Raw genomic sequence first — 18,339 nt, 5'->3', positions numbered from 1 at the left:
AGTTTGATCCCCATCTAATGGTGATGAATACACAATCTCGCCCTCATTTCTTCTGCTTGTCTCTCTTCCCGTTCTGCTAACTCTGTTTGCGTCCAAAAGATAAACTTGGCGTGTGAAAGCTTTCAAGGGCTTACAATAAATCTCATAAAGGGCCTGAAAGCTGAGGAGGACTGATGAGATCATGTAGATTTCAGATAAGAGAAAATAAAACCAATTCCTCAAAGCTGAAGTCTCACCGACATGAAAATGAAAATAAAAGATTGGTGCCGGTAAATCTGAAGCCTTCTATGATGAAAAGAGAATTGCTGAGTTGTCATTATCATTTCCCATTGAAATTCAGATTACTGGCACAGTGTTACATAAAACTCTATCGTGAATCTCTGCACAAAACCCCAACAACTTACCAAAATGTGTCCTATAACGCGTTCTTATTGAGGTACAACCAGAAACTTTCTGCAAATTACTTGTGCTATTGTACCATCCTGAAATAACATTAGCGTGTGCAGCCAACCGTCGAGCAGAGGCCCAAATGGACCTCGGGGGAAAAACCGATGGCTCCGCAGTTCAGAGCATTACGCAATATCATACCTGCCTGTCAGAGCTGCTGAGGCCGAGGACATGAATACGGAGGGAAAGAGATGAAGGCACGGGGGTCAAAGAGAAAGATTGAGATGGTTTGTTATCGGTGCTTGCTTCCGCAGAAAGAAACACAATAACAGCTAGAGGGTTGCTGCTGTGGCTTTTTAAGAAGCGCCCTACATCAGTGTGACGATAGGGGCTGTGTGATAATACATTTATCCACAGGCTAAATGTAATTTCCTTTGAAAGAGGAGAACGAAGAACCAATTTCTCTAGTTTTCTGTCTGTGTGTGTGTGTGGGACCGGCCGTGAGTTATTGGAAGAATTCTGAGTAACAGTGGAACCCGGCAACACTTTGATTGTTTAGTAGTTCTCTTTTAATTGGTGTTGACAGAATGTGAGAGCTCCGGTTCACAAGCAGATATTTTCATTTCTGAAAAAACATGGTTCACACTTTAAAAAAAATAAACCCAATGCTGGCAGTTTTGCAACAAGTAGGGCAGAAAACATACATAAACATACGTAAACTTACTGTTATCACCCATCAACCAGTGATGGCCAGTGCCTCGAGACAATACCTCTGCAGATTGACCCTTGTTAGAAACAACCATGTGAAAGAGAAAGAGAGGCTGATAGGACTTTACTTTCACCACCTAATGCCCCGTAACAGACGATAACAATAGCTACACGGATAAAAAGCAAGTAATGAGCACAATAAGGCAGAATTTAAGGTCAGTGAGACCTTCAATTTGCATAATCATTTGTATAAGACATATTGAAAAGCATAATAGCATGCATAAATGTCTCGGCTGTTTCCCTTCTATGACACCACCTTATAGAGCAAGTTCATCCGTGACCACTGTGCTCCTGAGCGGTTGCTCACACCCCCGGCCCTGTGGCGTGTCGTCGTCCTCCGACCTGTCGTTGGATCTGTTACCCTTCCGTGGGCAGAAAGGGACGTAGCGAACCCAAGGTTGGGACGAGAGGCGAGAGGTTATGCCAAAGGGGAGGTCATACACCTCTTCAGTTCCTGCTGCGTAGATAGAGTCCTCGAGATCTGCTTTGCCCCACGCTAAGAGGCCACGCTCACGTTTGGTCCCTAAGACGGTAAATATTAGAGACACACATATAGTTTACATGCACTGAATGCTATTTGATTCTATAACAATCTTCCACTTAAGCTTACCAGGAATTGTGTTATCCAGGAAGAAGCCCAGAACCCCTCCCACGAACATATTTGTGGTCAATAATATGCCTAACACTTGGTCTACCTCTTTAACACCTGAGTGACACACCGAGGGCAAGAGAGAGACAAGTCCAATACAGTCAACATACTTTCAGATTGATATGCATCACTTCTAATCCAATTAAAAGACTGACTGCAAGCTGTTCAAAGTAATGACATTTCCTGTAAGATACCTGTTTGTATTAAATCCGGATTCTTCATTAGGAAGTTTGGAATGACGAGTGCAGAAAACATGGAAAAACCAAAAACAAATATGTTCCTGGAGGAATTCATGTCTGTGGACTGTAAAGTGGCATGTGTCAGCAACATGCTGAATAGTGGCAAAGCATTTGGAAACAATGTGAGGAAGTCATCATAAGTCATATATTACCTGTAGGTTAGAAACTCCTGCTGCAGTTATGACTCCAAACATGATCAGGAACATCCCTCCCATCACAGGGGTGGGGATGGTGGTGAAGATGGCTCCAATTTTACCCAGCACCCCCATCAAAATCATGAAAACCCCACACACCAGGATCACCATCCGGCTACCCACCTGCAGGCACACAAACGTGGTTTGAAATATAAGAGTTTTGTTTGTTCTGTTCGTCCAAATCTAAGGCAGCTATGAAGTCATGCAGTATAAATGAGGGATGGACTGCAGGGCTGGACGTATCTTACCTTAGTGATCCCCAGGGCAGCCACATTCTCACTAAATGAGGTAATGCCGTTGCCTGTGCCAAAGGCCCCTGCCAACAAACTACCGAGCCCTTCGACACCAATGCCCCGGCTGATGGCGTGCTTGGGGGGAGGAGGGGCCCCCGACAGCCTGGCACACGCGTGGTAGTCGCCCACAGACTCGGCCATGGAGCATACTATCCCGGCCATCATGCCAAACACACCTGCCAGGCTCACAGCTGGCATGCCCCACTGACCTATCCAAATAACCACAAAATAGTGGTTATTGAATAGCCTATAGATACATTTAAATACTTTCCCTTAACTCCCTGACACATGAGGTATGTTGATAGTGTTCCTGTGGACCTACCGGGATAAGGTAACGTGAACCAGGAAGCCTGGTTCAGCACATCTCCCTTCACGTCGGTGCGGGCCAGGTGGCCGTACTGGGCTGGATCAGATGGTAGGACGTCAGAGATGGTGAGGAGGTAGCAGACAAACCATGACACCGCAATGCCCAGCAGAATCTAATAGGATATCTTACATTAGTATCAGTATTTCCAAGTAACAAAAAATGGTTTAAAATATATATTGTATAATAAAGTATTATAGTTGAACCTACAGGCATTATCTGGAAGATATATAACTTTGAGGTGTGCAGCTTCTTGGCTCTGCTGTATGCAGGAACAGGGATCGGTATGCGACGGAGGTACTGGGAGAACAGGATGATCAGCACCGTGGTCCTGTGTGTATGAGGAGAGCTGTCGTTAGCATGGTGAGGCTAAATTAGAGACCGATACCAAGCGGGCAACAGGCAAGTGATGGCACCATCTCCACTGAAGGAAAATTCTGCTGGTTCCCACAGTGAAAACGTTTCCCTTCTGTCCGGCCAGAGAGACGTTTACCGATGCAGAGAGCGCTCACGTACATAGCAGAGATGCCCCAGTGGCTGCCGACCTTGGCTCCGACTGAATCGTACAGCGACAGGCCTATGAGAGAGACTGTGGGGGCAATGGTTAAGGGCCCAACGAAGCGCATGAGGAAGCCGATGAGGCCCGAGAAACCGATCAGGATCTGGAGCAGAGAGGCCACCATGATAGAGCCCTGCAGCTGTGGACAGTAACACAGCAATCGAGATCATTAGCATCAACGTCACCACTCTGTCTCGCTCTCTTTGTAGAGTGACAGACTATAATACCAACATGAAAGGTTATTTTTCGGAGAGGAAACTACAAAAGCTCGCTGAATTAATCATAAGTGATGTTTCACGTCACGCTTTGATCCGTTCTGTGAAAGCACGGTGTTTTGTGCCGGCTCACTGTTCTTATGCGGGTCTGCCACACTTCTATGAAGAGAGGTGAGGAGGTGTCGACCAGACTGGCGTTCTGGGTCCAGGCTGGGCACTTCCACTCTGGCATGGACAACATGGCCATGGAAGGGGTCAACAAAGCAAAGGTGCCCCCCTGTAGGATGGGAAGCCTGCAAGTGTGACACAAACAGAAACGATTCTCATAGAAAAGTACAAATCATTTCACGTCTACTAATGTATGAGACTACAAAACAGTTCAGTAAGCAACTGGTTAGTTTGCATTCAATGGACGTTTTTCTTTTCCTTTTTCTTTTGGTATTGAATCCATTTTTGCCCTAAAGTTTGTGAAAATGTTATGTCAAATAACATGCACAATAATGAGTTATTCTACAAGGTATTACGTGCTAACACATGCATGCTAACATGCTCACAACATGCTGATGTTTGGAGCTGATGGGAATGTCATCGGTTTTGCAGAACTGAACAGCAAAGTTACATAATATTCAACACTATCAATAACAATCTGACATGGTCCTCACACGTCTCCATCCTGGTGAAAAAAGCACCAAAATGGCTGCATTTCTAGAGGAAACTTCCTGTGCCAAGTTCGCATTAACAGAGGAGCAATAGAAAGCGTTCTGCTTGGAAATATTACAAACTGGCACGGCCCAGCAGGCAGCATACAACAGGAGGTTTACCAGAGTTTATTGTTTGTCAAAAACAGCGAATTGCTGCTCCTTAAAAATGGTTCCATAAGAGCAGCGCGACTGAATGAAATAAATGTGGCAACAAATCTAAACAGCTGTGAGCTCTGTTTGTCAGACTTTTGTTGACATAAATATACCAATATGTGGAACTTTAAGACTGTGTCCATAAAGTATAAGTTCAACTTTTCAAAGTTCAAGTTCATCTCAACTATCTTGCCAATCGTCCTGTACAGCACGGTGAGCGGTGGAATGAACTAGCACCATCACTCTCTGACCTGACACCGAAGGTGACCTGCAGCAGGGTGATCAGGCCACTGGAGAAGAAAATTGTGTTAATGAGCTGACTCTGGGTCAGGCTGTCGTGTTGCAGGCACAGCCCCTCCGAGAGGATGAGGGGGATGGAGGTCATGGCACCGAACGATGTCAGGTAATGCTGCACAGGAGAGGAACGGTAATGAGAATGACGAATTGACGTTATTGATGACACGCCTAAAAACACCGAACACATTAAGAATGCTGGTCTATTCCACATACAGCATGTCATCTTCTCTCCCTGGGTTGATACAAACAATGAACAACATGTTCATAGTGTAATTGACAGCTACAGTATGCAGTTAAAGGGACAGGCCAGATTTCACAACTATGCCACCGTTAATCATGTCATTTATCAGTGTTAAAGCCGAATAACATCATGCTAGGTTAATCTTGATTACAGCACTTCAACAGAGTACACTTGCATTTGAAGTACCAGTACACACACTGCTGAGTTCATCGCTGCAACTCGGTTGCTGCTACGCGGGCAGACAGCTTGACGAGTTTAATTTAGTTTGTTTGAAATGACTTACACAACAACTTTGGGCCCATTGCCCGCATACATCACCGCTTGTTTTTGAGTTTGAATTATGTGTGTTTTAGGACGCCTTATAGCCCATTAGTGTCAGTACTAACTCTACAGAGTACACCTTTCTAGTTGCCCAATTTATTTTACAATTTGGTTTCAACGGCAACAACAACAACGAATAAACTTACAAGAATTTCAAGGGAGATTTGAGCTCCTCACACTCACCTGAATGGCCAGAAAAATACAAAGGTACCACGGGGGAACGTCAGTCACACAATAGGTTGGTTTGTTTCGATCTTCCTCTGTTTCACAGCTGCTCCTACGTCTCTCCTTTCCTCTTTGTTCATCATTGACATCCATCTGCACCACCATATAAAAAAGTAAACACATTTAGGATTATGTAGTGAAGCCGACGGACACATCAGGTCGATAGACAACATCTGTACCTTTATATTTATTAAACTGTACCTTTTCAATCTTTCATGTATCCTTAAATCTTAATTATGGAATAGCTTTTCAACCATACATTTGGTTAAATGTGTGTTTTTTTAAACTAAGTCACATATATCAATTATCTTGAAATCATTATTGTTACAATGCATAGTAGGTTTTTAACCTGGGTATAGAGCTTCATGAATTCTAATAACATTTTAAACTAAAATAGATTTGTGTGCAGCGTGGGCATTGGGCACGGGCTGTGGAAGCTTAATAAGAATTTCAGCAGAAGTCAAATGTAAAATGCCAACCGTGACAACTCAGTGAAGTTCAATTAAACAAGATTAAAAGCAGTATTTGTCTGTTTGAAAAGAATGAATAAGTTATTGTACTTACATCAAATACAAGATTGTTGGGTCCATTACTTCCTTTCCCTGAAGGCATTGCAAATTCACTACAAGTTTTTGGCTTCTTGAGGTGGAGTTCTTCCAAAAAAGAGGTGAATCAGAAAATATAGACAAACGCAGAGAAACAACCAGAGAGACTAAAAACAGTTCAACACACTTAATGTGTGTTTGTCTAAGGACAAAGTTCAGCTCTCTTATCAGTTACATATTATACTAGCATGGGATGTGCACGGCCCAGCAACCAAAAACAAGAAGAAAACTCTTAACCTAAAGTTCAGAGAGAACTCTGTCAGTTGACAGAACATAATTGGGAAGCAGGTTAGATAAAGAGCTTCAGGCCTTCAAAGAGAAGATGTTTCCCTCACTTGGAGTGGGAAGAATTGATACCATCTCTCTGGGTGATGCTGATAAATGTGTCAGGCAAGTGCAGAAACACATCTCAGGGAAATTATTATGTGAAAACACCCTCTAGTTTTATAACAGAAAGGAAGCTGACAATTGTAGGGTGTTCAGGTCATAGTCACCCATGTTCTCTGGCGCCCTTGAGGGTCACGGCCTCCATTCTTGCCGAGTTGAACCAATGACACTAGAAACAGTTTCACAGAATTGAAACAGGTCACACTGACATTATCTACCACAAAATATTGAGGAACTGATTGAAACAAGGCATGGAGGCCCAGCAACGCAGGCAAGCACTTTGAGATACTCTTTCTTTTATAATAATGCTAATATGTGCAGTCGGGCTTCGGCACTCATTTATTTTGTAAAGGGTGCTGTTAACAGAACACCAAACCTAAATGTCATTGGCTGCGATACAGCACATCATTAAGCCCCTGCGACATTTTCACAGATAATGCTGCTTTATCATTTTGTGACTTATAACCAGGCAGGATATATCTTCTTTTTTTTAATGTTTTGAGTTTAGAGAAGCAAATTAGCCAATTTATAGGGAGATGGTGTCTTCTGGTTGGAGTTCTTACTCTGCTCATTAGAGCACAGAAGTGTACTCCCAAATTAGTTATTTGTCTTTGTTCTGTTCCCGTACAGTTCCTGCTAATGCAAACTGTACATGGAAAAATAAAATACTGCCACAAAGTGACACAAGAGCACTGACACATACTGGGTCACGCTGCAAATCTGCACAATGGTTACGGACTAATTGTGACACATCCTGACAGGGAGAAATAGGATGCAGAGATGTAAGCACAGGGGTTTGAAAGCAGCAAAGAACATTCAGTCAGCAGACGTCGCAGCGCATAAAGTATTTGTTCATGCAGCAGCAATCCATCGTGCATCAGTGAAGGGAACAAGTAAAAGACAACAGCTCTTATATCTTAGTGCGCCATGTTTCATAACTTGCCGAAAGCATAGTACGACAACGTGTTAGCTCAAACATTCAAATGCATACGAGTAAATGTTTGAAAAATAATAGTAATAAATGTCTCTCAAAAATGTTTTAAAAGAGCAGTTTGTAGGATTCAGTGACATCTAGTGGTGAGGTTGCAGATTGCATCCAACTGAATAGGTTTGAGAACTACAGTGGCTTTAAGGTAACGTAAAAACCATAGAAGAAGACGTAGTCATCGTGACGTCACCCATTGGTTTGTGGACTGTCGTTTTAGCCATCGCCAACATTGGATTACGGCAGCCACCATCTTGGTTTTTTGCAACCAATGAACGGAAGTGACCATATTTGGACGGTGGAGGAGTGACGTATACGGCTCTGGTAGGTTAGCGACCTGTTAATCACAAGGTAGCCCTAAAACACTCTAAAGCATATCCTGCTTTATGGTCTGTTTGACTCTAAATGGACCATCATTTACTAAATGAACATCATGCTGTATTGAAGAAGACCTGAAACTAGTGATTGCGACCATAAACTGTTTATAATGTTTACTAGGTAATAAATGAAGTAAGAAGTAGAGTCATTTTCGGATAGAGTTCCATACGATCAGACTTCTTTTTGCAACTGGAGGAGTCGACCCCTGCTGGTCAGTAGAGAGAATTTTACAAGTTTAAGGCCCAACCGGAGGTTGCCACCTGGTAAAAACGCAAAAGGCCAATGCTAAGGTTGTCCGTTCTGGGCTACTGTAGAAGCGGTCCTTCTAAGAGGACCTGCTCCCTATGTTGATATGAAGGGCTCATTCTAAGCTAACGAAAAACACAACAATTCTTAGTTTCAGGTGATTATACACTAATAAAATCATATTTATGAATCTTATATTCCATTCTGACAATAAATCCCCCTTCAATCCTCCACAATGTTCCTTTAAAAGAGAGTATCCATGTTTAGGTGTGTGTTATATCAAAGACTATGTTAGTGCCGTGCTATCGCTTCTCATGAATCTCTGCAGGAACAATAGTGAGCAGGGAGACATTCACGTTTCCCCTCAGACAAACTAGTACTGACTCAGCCTGAGGAGGATCGGCACATTTTACATCAAGCATGAACATGTTTCTTGCCCGAACTCCTTCTGCACTTGTTTGCTGCTCAAAGCAAACAAGTGCCAGCACCAATCCACTCAAATTTGAGGTAAAAAAACAAACTCAACTTTGTTCCCAAACTGCCACTGAGCTTTAGAGCAGGTCATCCTTTAATCAGAGGATTGGCGGTTTACCATTCAGCTGCTTCCAAATGAAATGACAAAATAATCATAAACAAAAACAAAACAAAGGAACAAAAAACAAAACAAAAAAAGGCAACAATAAGTTTAACTGCTGCACACAAACCGTGATCTTTTCTAGTATAAAATATTTGGTTAAGAAACATCGACAATCGGCGTATTCAGGGTTTTCTGAAACATTTTTCTGGCAAAAGGGTTGAAGTAAATCCTGGACAAAGGTTACCTTTCAAACCAGAAGGCCTCATTGAATGTCACTTAGGAGTTGCCCTTAAGGCTCGGTCTAAGGTCAGTCTAAACTACTACGTGAAGATATTTCATTTTGAACCCGAGGAAGAATTTAAACAGAGTAATCCACTTTCTCTCGCTGCGCTGTCACGATCGTGACTCCGTAGCACTTGATGCTATCACCCCTGTGAACAGCGTTTAACATCAGTGTCACTTTAACCAATAGACTGAAGGTCACAGCAGGGAAGACGCTTCAAGGCAGCATCAATCATCTTTAATATCATGTCAATGTGAGAGACGTTTGACTATTAAGTTGTTACTTCACTCTGTATATTGAATGCTAGGGAGCCGCGATAGAACTATAAGTCATTTACAGACAATGCATGTAAATTGTGTGCATGTTTTATTGAAAAGAAATCCCTTACAGTGTTTTTACAACCTCACCAGTCAGCCTTAGTTTATATAGTTGGACCCGTAGGTATTTTGTTAAGTGATTTTTCAAGCACTTAATCCCTAATTGCAGTCATAGATATGCATTACAAGATAGTCCCCGGTGTTTAAACAGAGGGCCAAACCAACGAAGACCACTGAAACGATTACCAGTAAATTGCAATTCCTCCAGAACGCTGTGTCTTGGGTGTTTTTTCTCGGCGGCAATTAGTGGGAAAAAAAAAAATCAATGAGATGAAAAACCTGCACAAATATGAGATTTATGGGGGCTCTTAAAACTGTCTCAAACTCCAGGAGACACAAGCCAGAAAGTAGCCTTAAAAACATTAAAAAAATGTGTTTTTTTTATTTATTGGAAAACTCACTAAGTTTCTAATAAGGTTTGATTTAAAAAAAACAAAAAAAAACACAGTAATTTCTGCTATTGTTTACTGTTCCTATGAAGAACAAACAGACGTCCTCTCTCTGGTGAGCTCTTTCATAATGCTTCGAAGAGAATTGCAGTAAGTCATTAACAAAAATCTTACCAACACACGGGGAAGGAAAACAGGGAGGAAAGACTTGAAAGCTTTCACTTGCATCCTTTAAAAAAAAATAAAATAAAGTGTTATGTCCTTGGCTTTGTGGTTTGTGGAGATTTATCTTCGTACAAATACATGAAACCTTCCATTAATATGCAAAACAACAAGATCACACACATACAATACAGTTCAATTGAAATGATTATAGTTGTAGAATCCAGCTTTTATAGTTTAATTGACAGTAAATGAAGGAATGGTAGTTCACAGTTACCTCAAACATTAACTAACATGTGACCAAACTAGCTGGATTCCAGTTACATACAAGTTCAATTCAGAACCATGCAATTGCTCGGCATATTGTCATAATAATAATAATAATAACAATAATGATAATATCTTTATTTATAGAGCACTTATCAAAACAAAGTTACAGAATTAAAACTAGAATCAGGTGATATCAGGGAAAGTAGTACGATAACAGTACGATTTGAGCAACGGTTTTAAAGAAGCCACTGCTCAGCCTGCATTAAATCCTTGGGCAGAGTGTAGCAGAGCCTTGGGGCTCTTATCTCAACAGCTTATAGAAATGCCAAAGCTATTAATGGTTAATTATTTGTACCCTTATCATAAAGTTATAAATTATTAATTAATTTATAATAATTATAAAAAAACTATTTCACAGTAGTTGCCCTTATTATATTAGCCAATGTCTACATTTCCATAAGTATACATTGGAGATATAACTGTGTACACAAAACCAGCAAATTACACATAACTTTGATTGATACAAAAACAACCTAAAATGAACACAACATAAACAATTGAAGAAAGCTAAACTTAATATGACCTGAAATACAGATTAAAATTGCGAAAAACTAAAAACAAACAAACATATCACACCATTTTAGAGGCCTTCATTTAGTTTCATTGAAAACTAATTATAATCTATTGCTGTAAGTTCTCACAAACTAATCCATACTGTGTGTTAAACTCTGGTGCTATTCTTTAGGCCGAGATATCGTCCAACATCGCTCACAGTGCTGAGCAGCGTTAACTCATCATCCTTAACCTTGTGACTTTCATTAGCACCATTCAGTAAACAGCTAACGTCATTAAAAATGAGCTGTTCCTGCAGCACTGTAGTGCTATAAGAGGGAAACGTAGCCAAATACGATCATGTAAACAAAGAAAAACTGACCCATGAATGCTTAAATCAAACATGTCACTTTGCTCAAGTTGCACCAAAAACAAAGACCTTCCATATCCTCTTTTACTGTTAACATTTTACGCATTAAGTGCACTGTGGCCAATACCCCTGAGAGAGTTCTTGAGCAGCTAATGGCAAGAAGTACCACACACACAGCTAGTGTGAACCTGGCTTAATAGCCATTGTTCTTCCGAGAACAATAAACTTTTAGAGCTGTCATAATATTCATAAAGCCTGGCCTGCTCTTCCCCATTCATAATTTATTCACTCACTTACCCTTCCTCAGTTTTACCCATCATCCTTTTCTCCCCAAAGACCTCATTGAGATCTTCACCTTCACTCATATTACTGAAAGGAAACAATTTGACTAAAACCCAATGTTCATTAATAAAAATAAAAAAAACTCATGAATGATGTCAGAAGGACTCTGGTCTGCAGTTCCTCAAGTAATTCCTCCAACACACACACACACATGGACACACACACGGACAACACAAGTCCTCACTTGAAAAAACACTTTCATTTTCCACGGTTCGCTTCAGGTCGTTTCCAGGATATTTAATTATGGAGTTGGATCCTATTCTGATTTACCACAGAAACAAGAGATGTGAGAAGGAGATCCAATAATTAAGGATTGCACATTATAATTAGCCATCACCTGCTTGTCTGGTAATGAGGATCATTCAAATCCTGTATTACGCAATAAATCACAGCTGAATCCTCTTTATGGGCCATTTTAATCTTGTGCAGGCCTTTTGGGTCCTATTGAGAGAGCACCCTGCTGCTGCAATAGTGATGCTAATAGCGTTACAGCATCCAGAGTATAAGCCCTCCATCATCCTGTTTAATGAATGCATAAACAACCAAGCAGCTTTATAATGACACCTGCATGGAGGATTTAGAACCACACTACCCATTCTTTGCTGCCTGTTTTCCTCACTTGTCCAACACTGGTTCACCTACAGTGAAGAGTACCTATTCGGCAATGTTTGGTAGGCTATCCAACAACAGATGGATGGGCAGAGTTGGATTATTAACGGGGCAAAGCAGGCAACTGCTGCAGGGCCTGAGAACTCCAGGCTCATTATGTGCTAACAGTTTTTTGTTATTTTCATTGGAAATGTTTGGGAACATAAGACAAAATATACTTTATTGTCCCCCAGGGAAATTTGTCTTGGGCTCCAAGCCGCTGCGCTAAAGAAAATCAACCGGCATGCTATAGATTTTAAGGTCTGGCCTTCTTTATTACTTAATCTTGGCGCCTTGTCTCAAAGAGCGTCCCTGTGTCAATAAGCTAAGAGTCGCATGCGATACCTGAGTACAGCGGTGCTTTGTGCTAAATGCTAACATCAACAGGCTAACATGCTGAATTTGTGCAACAGGATTCATTCTCTGGGGATTGTGGGGATTGTGATCGTCTGTAAAGTTTCATGGCAAACCATCAAATAGTTGTTGAGATATTTTCACTCTGGACTAAAAAGGCAAACAGACCGACATTGCTTTAGAGCTAGGCCGCTAGCGAGGTTTAAAAATACAATTATTCAAGACCTTCACCCTGGGGCTCAGCAGGGTAATCTGATGCTGTATCTTCATCAATAGATGTTTATTTTAGTTTGTATTCTGTTTTTATTATAATTTATTAAAAGAAACACAAGGGGCCCATAATATGCGAGCTGTTGGTTCATTCCTAAAAAAGTAAACAAAAGAAAAAGAAAACTTTCTGCCTTTTTTTCAACAGAATGTCAGACAATGATTCTTAAACCAGACAGACATTAACCAAAGGTGAGTGCATCTGGCCACACACAGACTCCCCTGTTGTTCTTGGACAGTCATCAAAGTCCCTCAGTAGTTTCGAGCCAAGCCTAAAAATTGCCCCAACCAAAGATCAAAGCCCAGTCGAGGTTTTAATGCGGCCACACCTGCATTGTGCTCATCATGAGCCACTCGTCTTTTGTTCTTGCATGTAAATAGTCGCGATAGGGGTGGTGTTGCTGCAGACAGGGACCGACCTGAGTCGTGCACACAGAGCCTGTCTGAACGCATCGAGGGTTCCCGCCCCTCGCTGCTTGTAAGCTCCTATACCTTCATGGCTCACTAAAATATTAATCAGGCCAGGAGCAACAGCAGTAAGGCCACGAAAATAAAAAAAACACACCCACACGCACAGCGCCACATGTGAGTGCACGCGCGTTCTCGGACACACACACACACACATTGTTCAGAGCGTTGGGCTTGTATAATTTAGTGCCTCAGCGCTTTTGATATCTAGTGGCTGAATGGCTCTCTGAATGAGTCTCAGTCACAGACATCACTTCCTCCCCGGGGGACAGAAGAGTAAAACTGCAGAGCGCTCTTATACCCTGCTGCTGATGCTCACTACGCAAAACATGTGCAATTGAAAATCTATCATTCACACAATAGACAGTGGCTCACTGGCTGCTTTGGATTAGCTATTAGCGTATTGCTTGGATGTACAATATATTGTTTTATGCCCTGACCAGTAATTATTTCAGCTACCACAATGGAGCCCGTCTGCAGTGACAAAGATAGATGTCAGTAAGCAGTCATGTAGGCACGAGAGGCTCAGGCGAGAGAGCAGATTTATGGAGCACGATATTCTCATTTTGCTCGCAGCTGTTACACTTTCTGGGTTTATGGTTTCCAAGACATGATTGAATATGAATTGACTTTGCCATACACAAAGGTCAGTGCTTGTTGTGTAAACACCCCAAGTAAACATTTTCATCATCGTGCATTTCTAAGCATCCACAGAGGCCTATATACTGTATATATACACTCTTTAGAATATATACATTCTCTTTTTATGAAGAAAGGGTTTGTTTTTTTGTGAGACTAAGGGTTCCATTAGAAGCCTTTTTATCTAAAGGACCCTTTCTTTGAAGAAAGAGTTCTTCAAGGATTGTTGAAAGCATGGGTGTTAAAAGGGAACCGACAACCGGAAACTGTGATTGTCAACCACTGATTGTTGTGGGTTGCGCTGCACCGCATCAGCCTCAGGGCCTAAGGGTTCTAGATGAAACCCTTGGAATATTAAATACACATCAGTAGAACCCCCTGGGTAGGTTGTAATTGAAACTGTTGTAACATAAAGCGATCCTCAGTAGAAGCCCCTGGGTGGGTTCTAGATGAAACGCTTAGAACGTGGAAAGAGAAGGTTTCTAGGTTGGAATCTTCATCTCATAGAATAGTTGTCTGCAGAAACTCTTATGGGGGGTTCTGGGTGGAACTTTTCAGGGATGGTTCTAGGTATAACCCTTTCTGCTCTGAACGGGTTTCCTATAAGGATAAGCCGAAGAACCCTGTATGGTTCTAGTTCTTTAGTTCTTAAGAGTGTATGAGACTCTGAGTCATTTTAAATTGATGGTAGTCCAGTCTCAAACCGGTCACTTTTTGACTTGTTGTTCTTGTGTCAGAATGAAAGAATACATGCACTGAGGAAGAACAAATTGCTGAACGATGAAATGAGAACAAGAAGAGTGCCAAAAAGAAGATGCCAGCGGTTGTCAGTTTGAATGTTCTGAGCCGCTCTGAGCTGAGCATACTACGTTTGAGCTCCGTCGCTGCACATGTCAGCTCATCCCAATCCAACATGAATGCAACATGAAGATTAAGATACTGTTCATGCGTTGCCTACTTTCATGGAAAGTTGGGAATTAAAAAAAAGTTTGAGATCAGGATCAGATTAGCGTCCTTACAAATAAGCACACACACACACATTTTTGCACTTGTCAATGCAATTACATTGTTATTATTTCCCTGCAGCTGTGTGCTTTTTTTAAACCAGTCACATAATACTCCGGATCAATGAATAACTTGGACAAAAACAGCAAAAAGATGTACACGCTCCTCTCCACGTCACTCGAGTGTTAACTACAACAACCAGGCTATCGATCCAGGTCTCCATGAACTAGTTTTCCTCTACTGGTGCTAAAGCTCACATGGTCCCGTGGGAAACTGGATGGGATGTGCTGAAGGCAGAATGAATTATTGAGGAGTATGGGGCTAAATTCTGACTGGTCAAACTCCATGGCTGTACATGTACTTAACTGTTTTCTAAGTATATGGCACATTAGCCTCTATTCAATCAGTTAAGCACACATGAAATGTAGGGCAACATTGCTGATGATAATACAGGCGTATTACATAAGACCAGAGACTGGGGGAAGCCCCGTCTGAAGAACAAAGACATCTTTTTTTGAGTGAATAAACCACAGGGCACAATATCATGAATATGTCTGACTTAACATTCAAATAAATATAGTGGTATTCTGCAGGAGAACAACAACACCAGCAGCATAAACATACTGTGAATCAACTTCTCTCTTCTTTACAAAGTAGAGTTTCAGGGCTTTAGGATCTGGTTGCAGAAGAGTGCACGGACCTTCGTGATGCTGTGTCCCCCCCCCCCCCCCCCCCCCATACCTGCCTGTCCTCAGGCATGTCCCGGCATTAAACACGCTGCATGAACCTCAATCCACTGTCTCAAAAAATCTGTTCAAATTATCACCTGAATGAACAGTGACACTAATCGCTAATTCGGTTTCGCAGAATGTCAACACTGTGCACGCATCAAATTTCACTCAGACCACTCTCTTCGCAGGTCTAATGAGTCATGACATTAACACAGCCGAAAGCCCTCCTCCCACGCTCCGCCAGCCCACTCCTCTCTTTATTAGAGGAGCTCCTCTGCTCCAGTCTTCAGAGCAGCAGGCGCCCAGTCAGCGCAGCTCTCTCCCGCCGCTTTTAGGAGGGACTGGAGTTGTTGCTGTTTCCTCACATTTTCTTGGGACATACCTTCATCTCCGCCAAGATGAGACTTATTTTTGTTGTCGTTGCGATGGCGTCTTTGTTGACAGGTAAGTGATGGAGTGGTGGTTTTCTTCTTGCAGAGTGCTGTAAGTTAGTGAGCACAGTTCAGGACCATGGACAGAGACACTGACTGCTCTTTCACTTTAATACATGCAATCCTCGTGCAGTTTGACCATGCTTTATTTATTTTTTTCCTAATGCAGAAAATCTAGCGCTTCCAGTGGGAAAAGAAGGGCAGAGAGAAGATGTGGTATGCTTTCTTAATGCAAATTTGATTATTAAGTTTAAAAACAGCAGCTTCGCAGAAATGAAAGCAGCTGCGTATTGAGTTTATTTTGTGTGTTGCAGGTAACACGCTGTCTGGTTGAAGTCCTGTCCAAAGCTCTCTCCAAACCGGACTCCCAGCTGGACCAGGAATGCAAAGACATTCTCCAAGCAGGTACGTAGCACAAGCAGATTCTTCACTGTGCATGGAGATGGTAAACAGGCATATTTAAAGCATCAACGCACTCTTTTAACTGTCAGGTCGATGAGACATTGAGGAGATTCAAACACATTCTTTTCACCAGCCGGAGACAAAATAGAGCTATTAATATTGCTTACAGCTTTCATGGCGCTTATCCACTTTTAAAAAAAAGGGACATTAAAAAAGACGCTTTCCTCCAACACAATTAATTGAACCTAAATATCAAACAAGTGCTTGATCAAATCATCACTTACAAGATGGGATTTGACCTAAAGGCTGAAGTCTTAGAGCTACATTAAGTTGTTTATATCTCCTCTGATTTTTTTCTTTTGTTCTGTCATAGGGGTTAAACATGCCCCGCTGGACAAGAAGAGCATTGAGGGGGTAGCAACTCATGGAGAGGTGGCCAACGGTCATCTTGAGGTGCCCGAGGCAAAGGGAGCAGATGTGAAAGACATCGAGGCTCTCCTGAAATCCATCGAGGATAAAAGAGAAATCCCAGAAGACGAGCGCAGCCAAGAATCCTGGAGTCTGGGTGACGAGAAGGAGAAGAGACACGAGAACGGGGAGGAAGAGGAGCGGGAGAAGAGGAGCAGCTGGAGGACTGGAAGATACCACCAAAAGAAGCACAAACGGGGAGAAGAAGAGGAAGACAACGAGCGCAGTCAGGAGAGCTGGGGGGTCGAGGAAAAGAGAACAGAAGAAGGAGGAGGAGGTGAAGAGATAGAGAAGAGGGCCTGGAGGCCTGGAAGATACTACCAGAGAAACCACAAACGAGATGAGGAAACTTTAGGGGACGAGAGGGAGGAGCCAGAGGAAGAGCGTAGCCAAGAGTCCTGGGACGTGGGAAAAAGGCAAGTGGACGAGGACGAGGAGGAGAGACAAAAGCGCATATGGAAGCCCTCACATCGCTACCACCACAAGAAAAAGTTCCACAAGCGTGGCGACGAACCGTCAGAGGAGCAGGACGACGGTGAACGCAGCCAGGAATCTTGGGGTGTTGACAAGAGGGACTGGAAGGCCGGACGGTACCACCAAAGGAGACACAAACGTGATGAAGAGCTCTCAGAAGAAGCCAGGGAAGAGCCCGACGAAGAACGCAGCCAGGAATCTTGGGGTCTCGACAAGAGGGACTGGAGGGCTGGAAGATACCACCAGAAGAGACCCAAACGTGACGAAGAGCTCTCAGAAGTAGCACGAGAAGAGCCTGACGAAGAACGCAGCCAGGAATCTTGGGGTCTTGACAAGCGGGACTGGAAGGCCGGAAGGTACCACCAGAGGAGACACAAACGTGACGAAGACCTTTCCCAAGAAGCACGAGAAGAGCCTGACGAAGAACGCAGCCAGGAATCTTGGGGTCTTGACAAGCGGGACTGGAAGGCCGGAAGGTACCACCAGAGGAGACACAAACGTGACGAAGAGCTCTCAGAAGTTGCACGAGAAGAGCCCGACGAAGAACGCAGCCAGGAATACTGGGATTTCGATACTGGATGGGAAAAGAGAGACAGGAGGGCGGCCAGGCCCCACCAGAGGAGACACAAACGTGATGAAGAGCTCACAGAGGTGGAGAGAGAAGAGCCGGACGAGGAACGCAGCCAGGAGGACTGGGGCGTGGACAAACGACATGGAAAAGAAGAGGCGGGAATAGAAAAGCGCATCTGGAAACCATCACATCGATACCACCATAAGAAGAAATTTCACAAGCGTGGCGGAGGATCATCAGAAGATGAGGAAGAACTGAGGGATGATTCAGAGGAAAACGAGGACAAGGACGAAGCAGTGAGGTACTTCCATCTTTCACTCTTTAATTCTCCATGTTTGTATTATGCACCCCG

At 42.7% G+C, this 18,339-nt stretch overlaps 1 protein-coding gene across 1 annotated transcript; it reads right to left on the bottom strand.

Moving 5' to 3' along the window:
- Positions 1 to 1,412: 1,412 nt before the first annotated feature.
- Positions 1,413 to 6,218, bottom strand: LOC306711719 (solute carrier family 23 member 1-like; the record flags this gene model as incomplete). The annotated part of the gene is made up of 12 exons (XM_079180735.1): positions 1,413 to 1,678; positions 1,766 to 1,861; positions 1,999 to 2,107; positions 2,196 to 2,360; positions 2,486 to 2,739; positions 2,853 to 3,009; positions 3,105 to 3,225; positions 3,411 to 3,592; positions 3,802 to 3,961; positions 4,774 to 4,931; positions 5,565 to 5,699; positions 6,171 to 6,218. The coding sequence occupies 12 exons, from the start codon at positions 6,216 to 6,218 to the stop codon at positions 1,413 to 1,415; spliced, it is 1,851 nt and encodes a 616-aa protein (XP_079036861.1).
- Between the last annotated feature and the right edge of the window lie 12,121 nt (positions 6,219 to 18,339).

This window comes from Pholis gunnellus (assembly GCF_910591455.1).
Source record: "Pholis gunnellus genome assembly, chromosome: 19".
In the NCBI taxonomy this organism is placed as follows: domain Eukaryota; kingdom Metazoa; phylum Chordata; class Actinopteri; order Perciformes; family Pholidae; genus Pholis; species Pholis gunnellus.
Note: the sequence above shows the minus strand (reverse complement) of the source record. Positions and strands in the feature narration are given on the sequence as shown.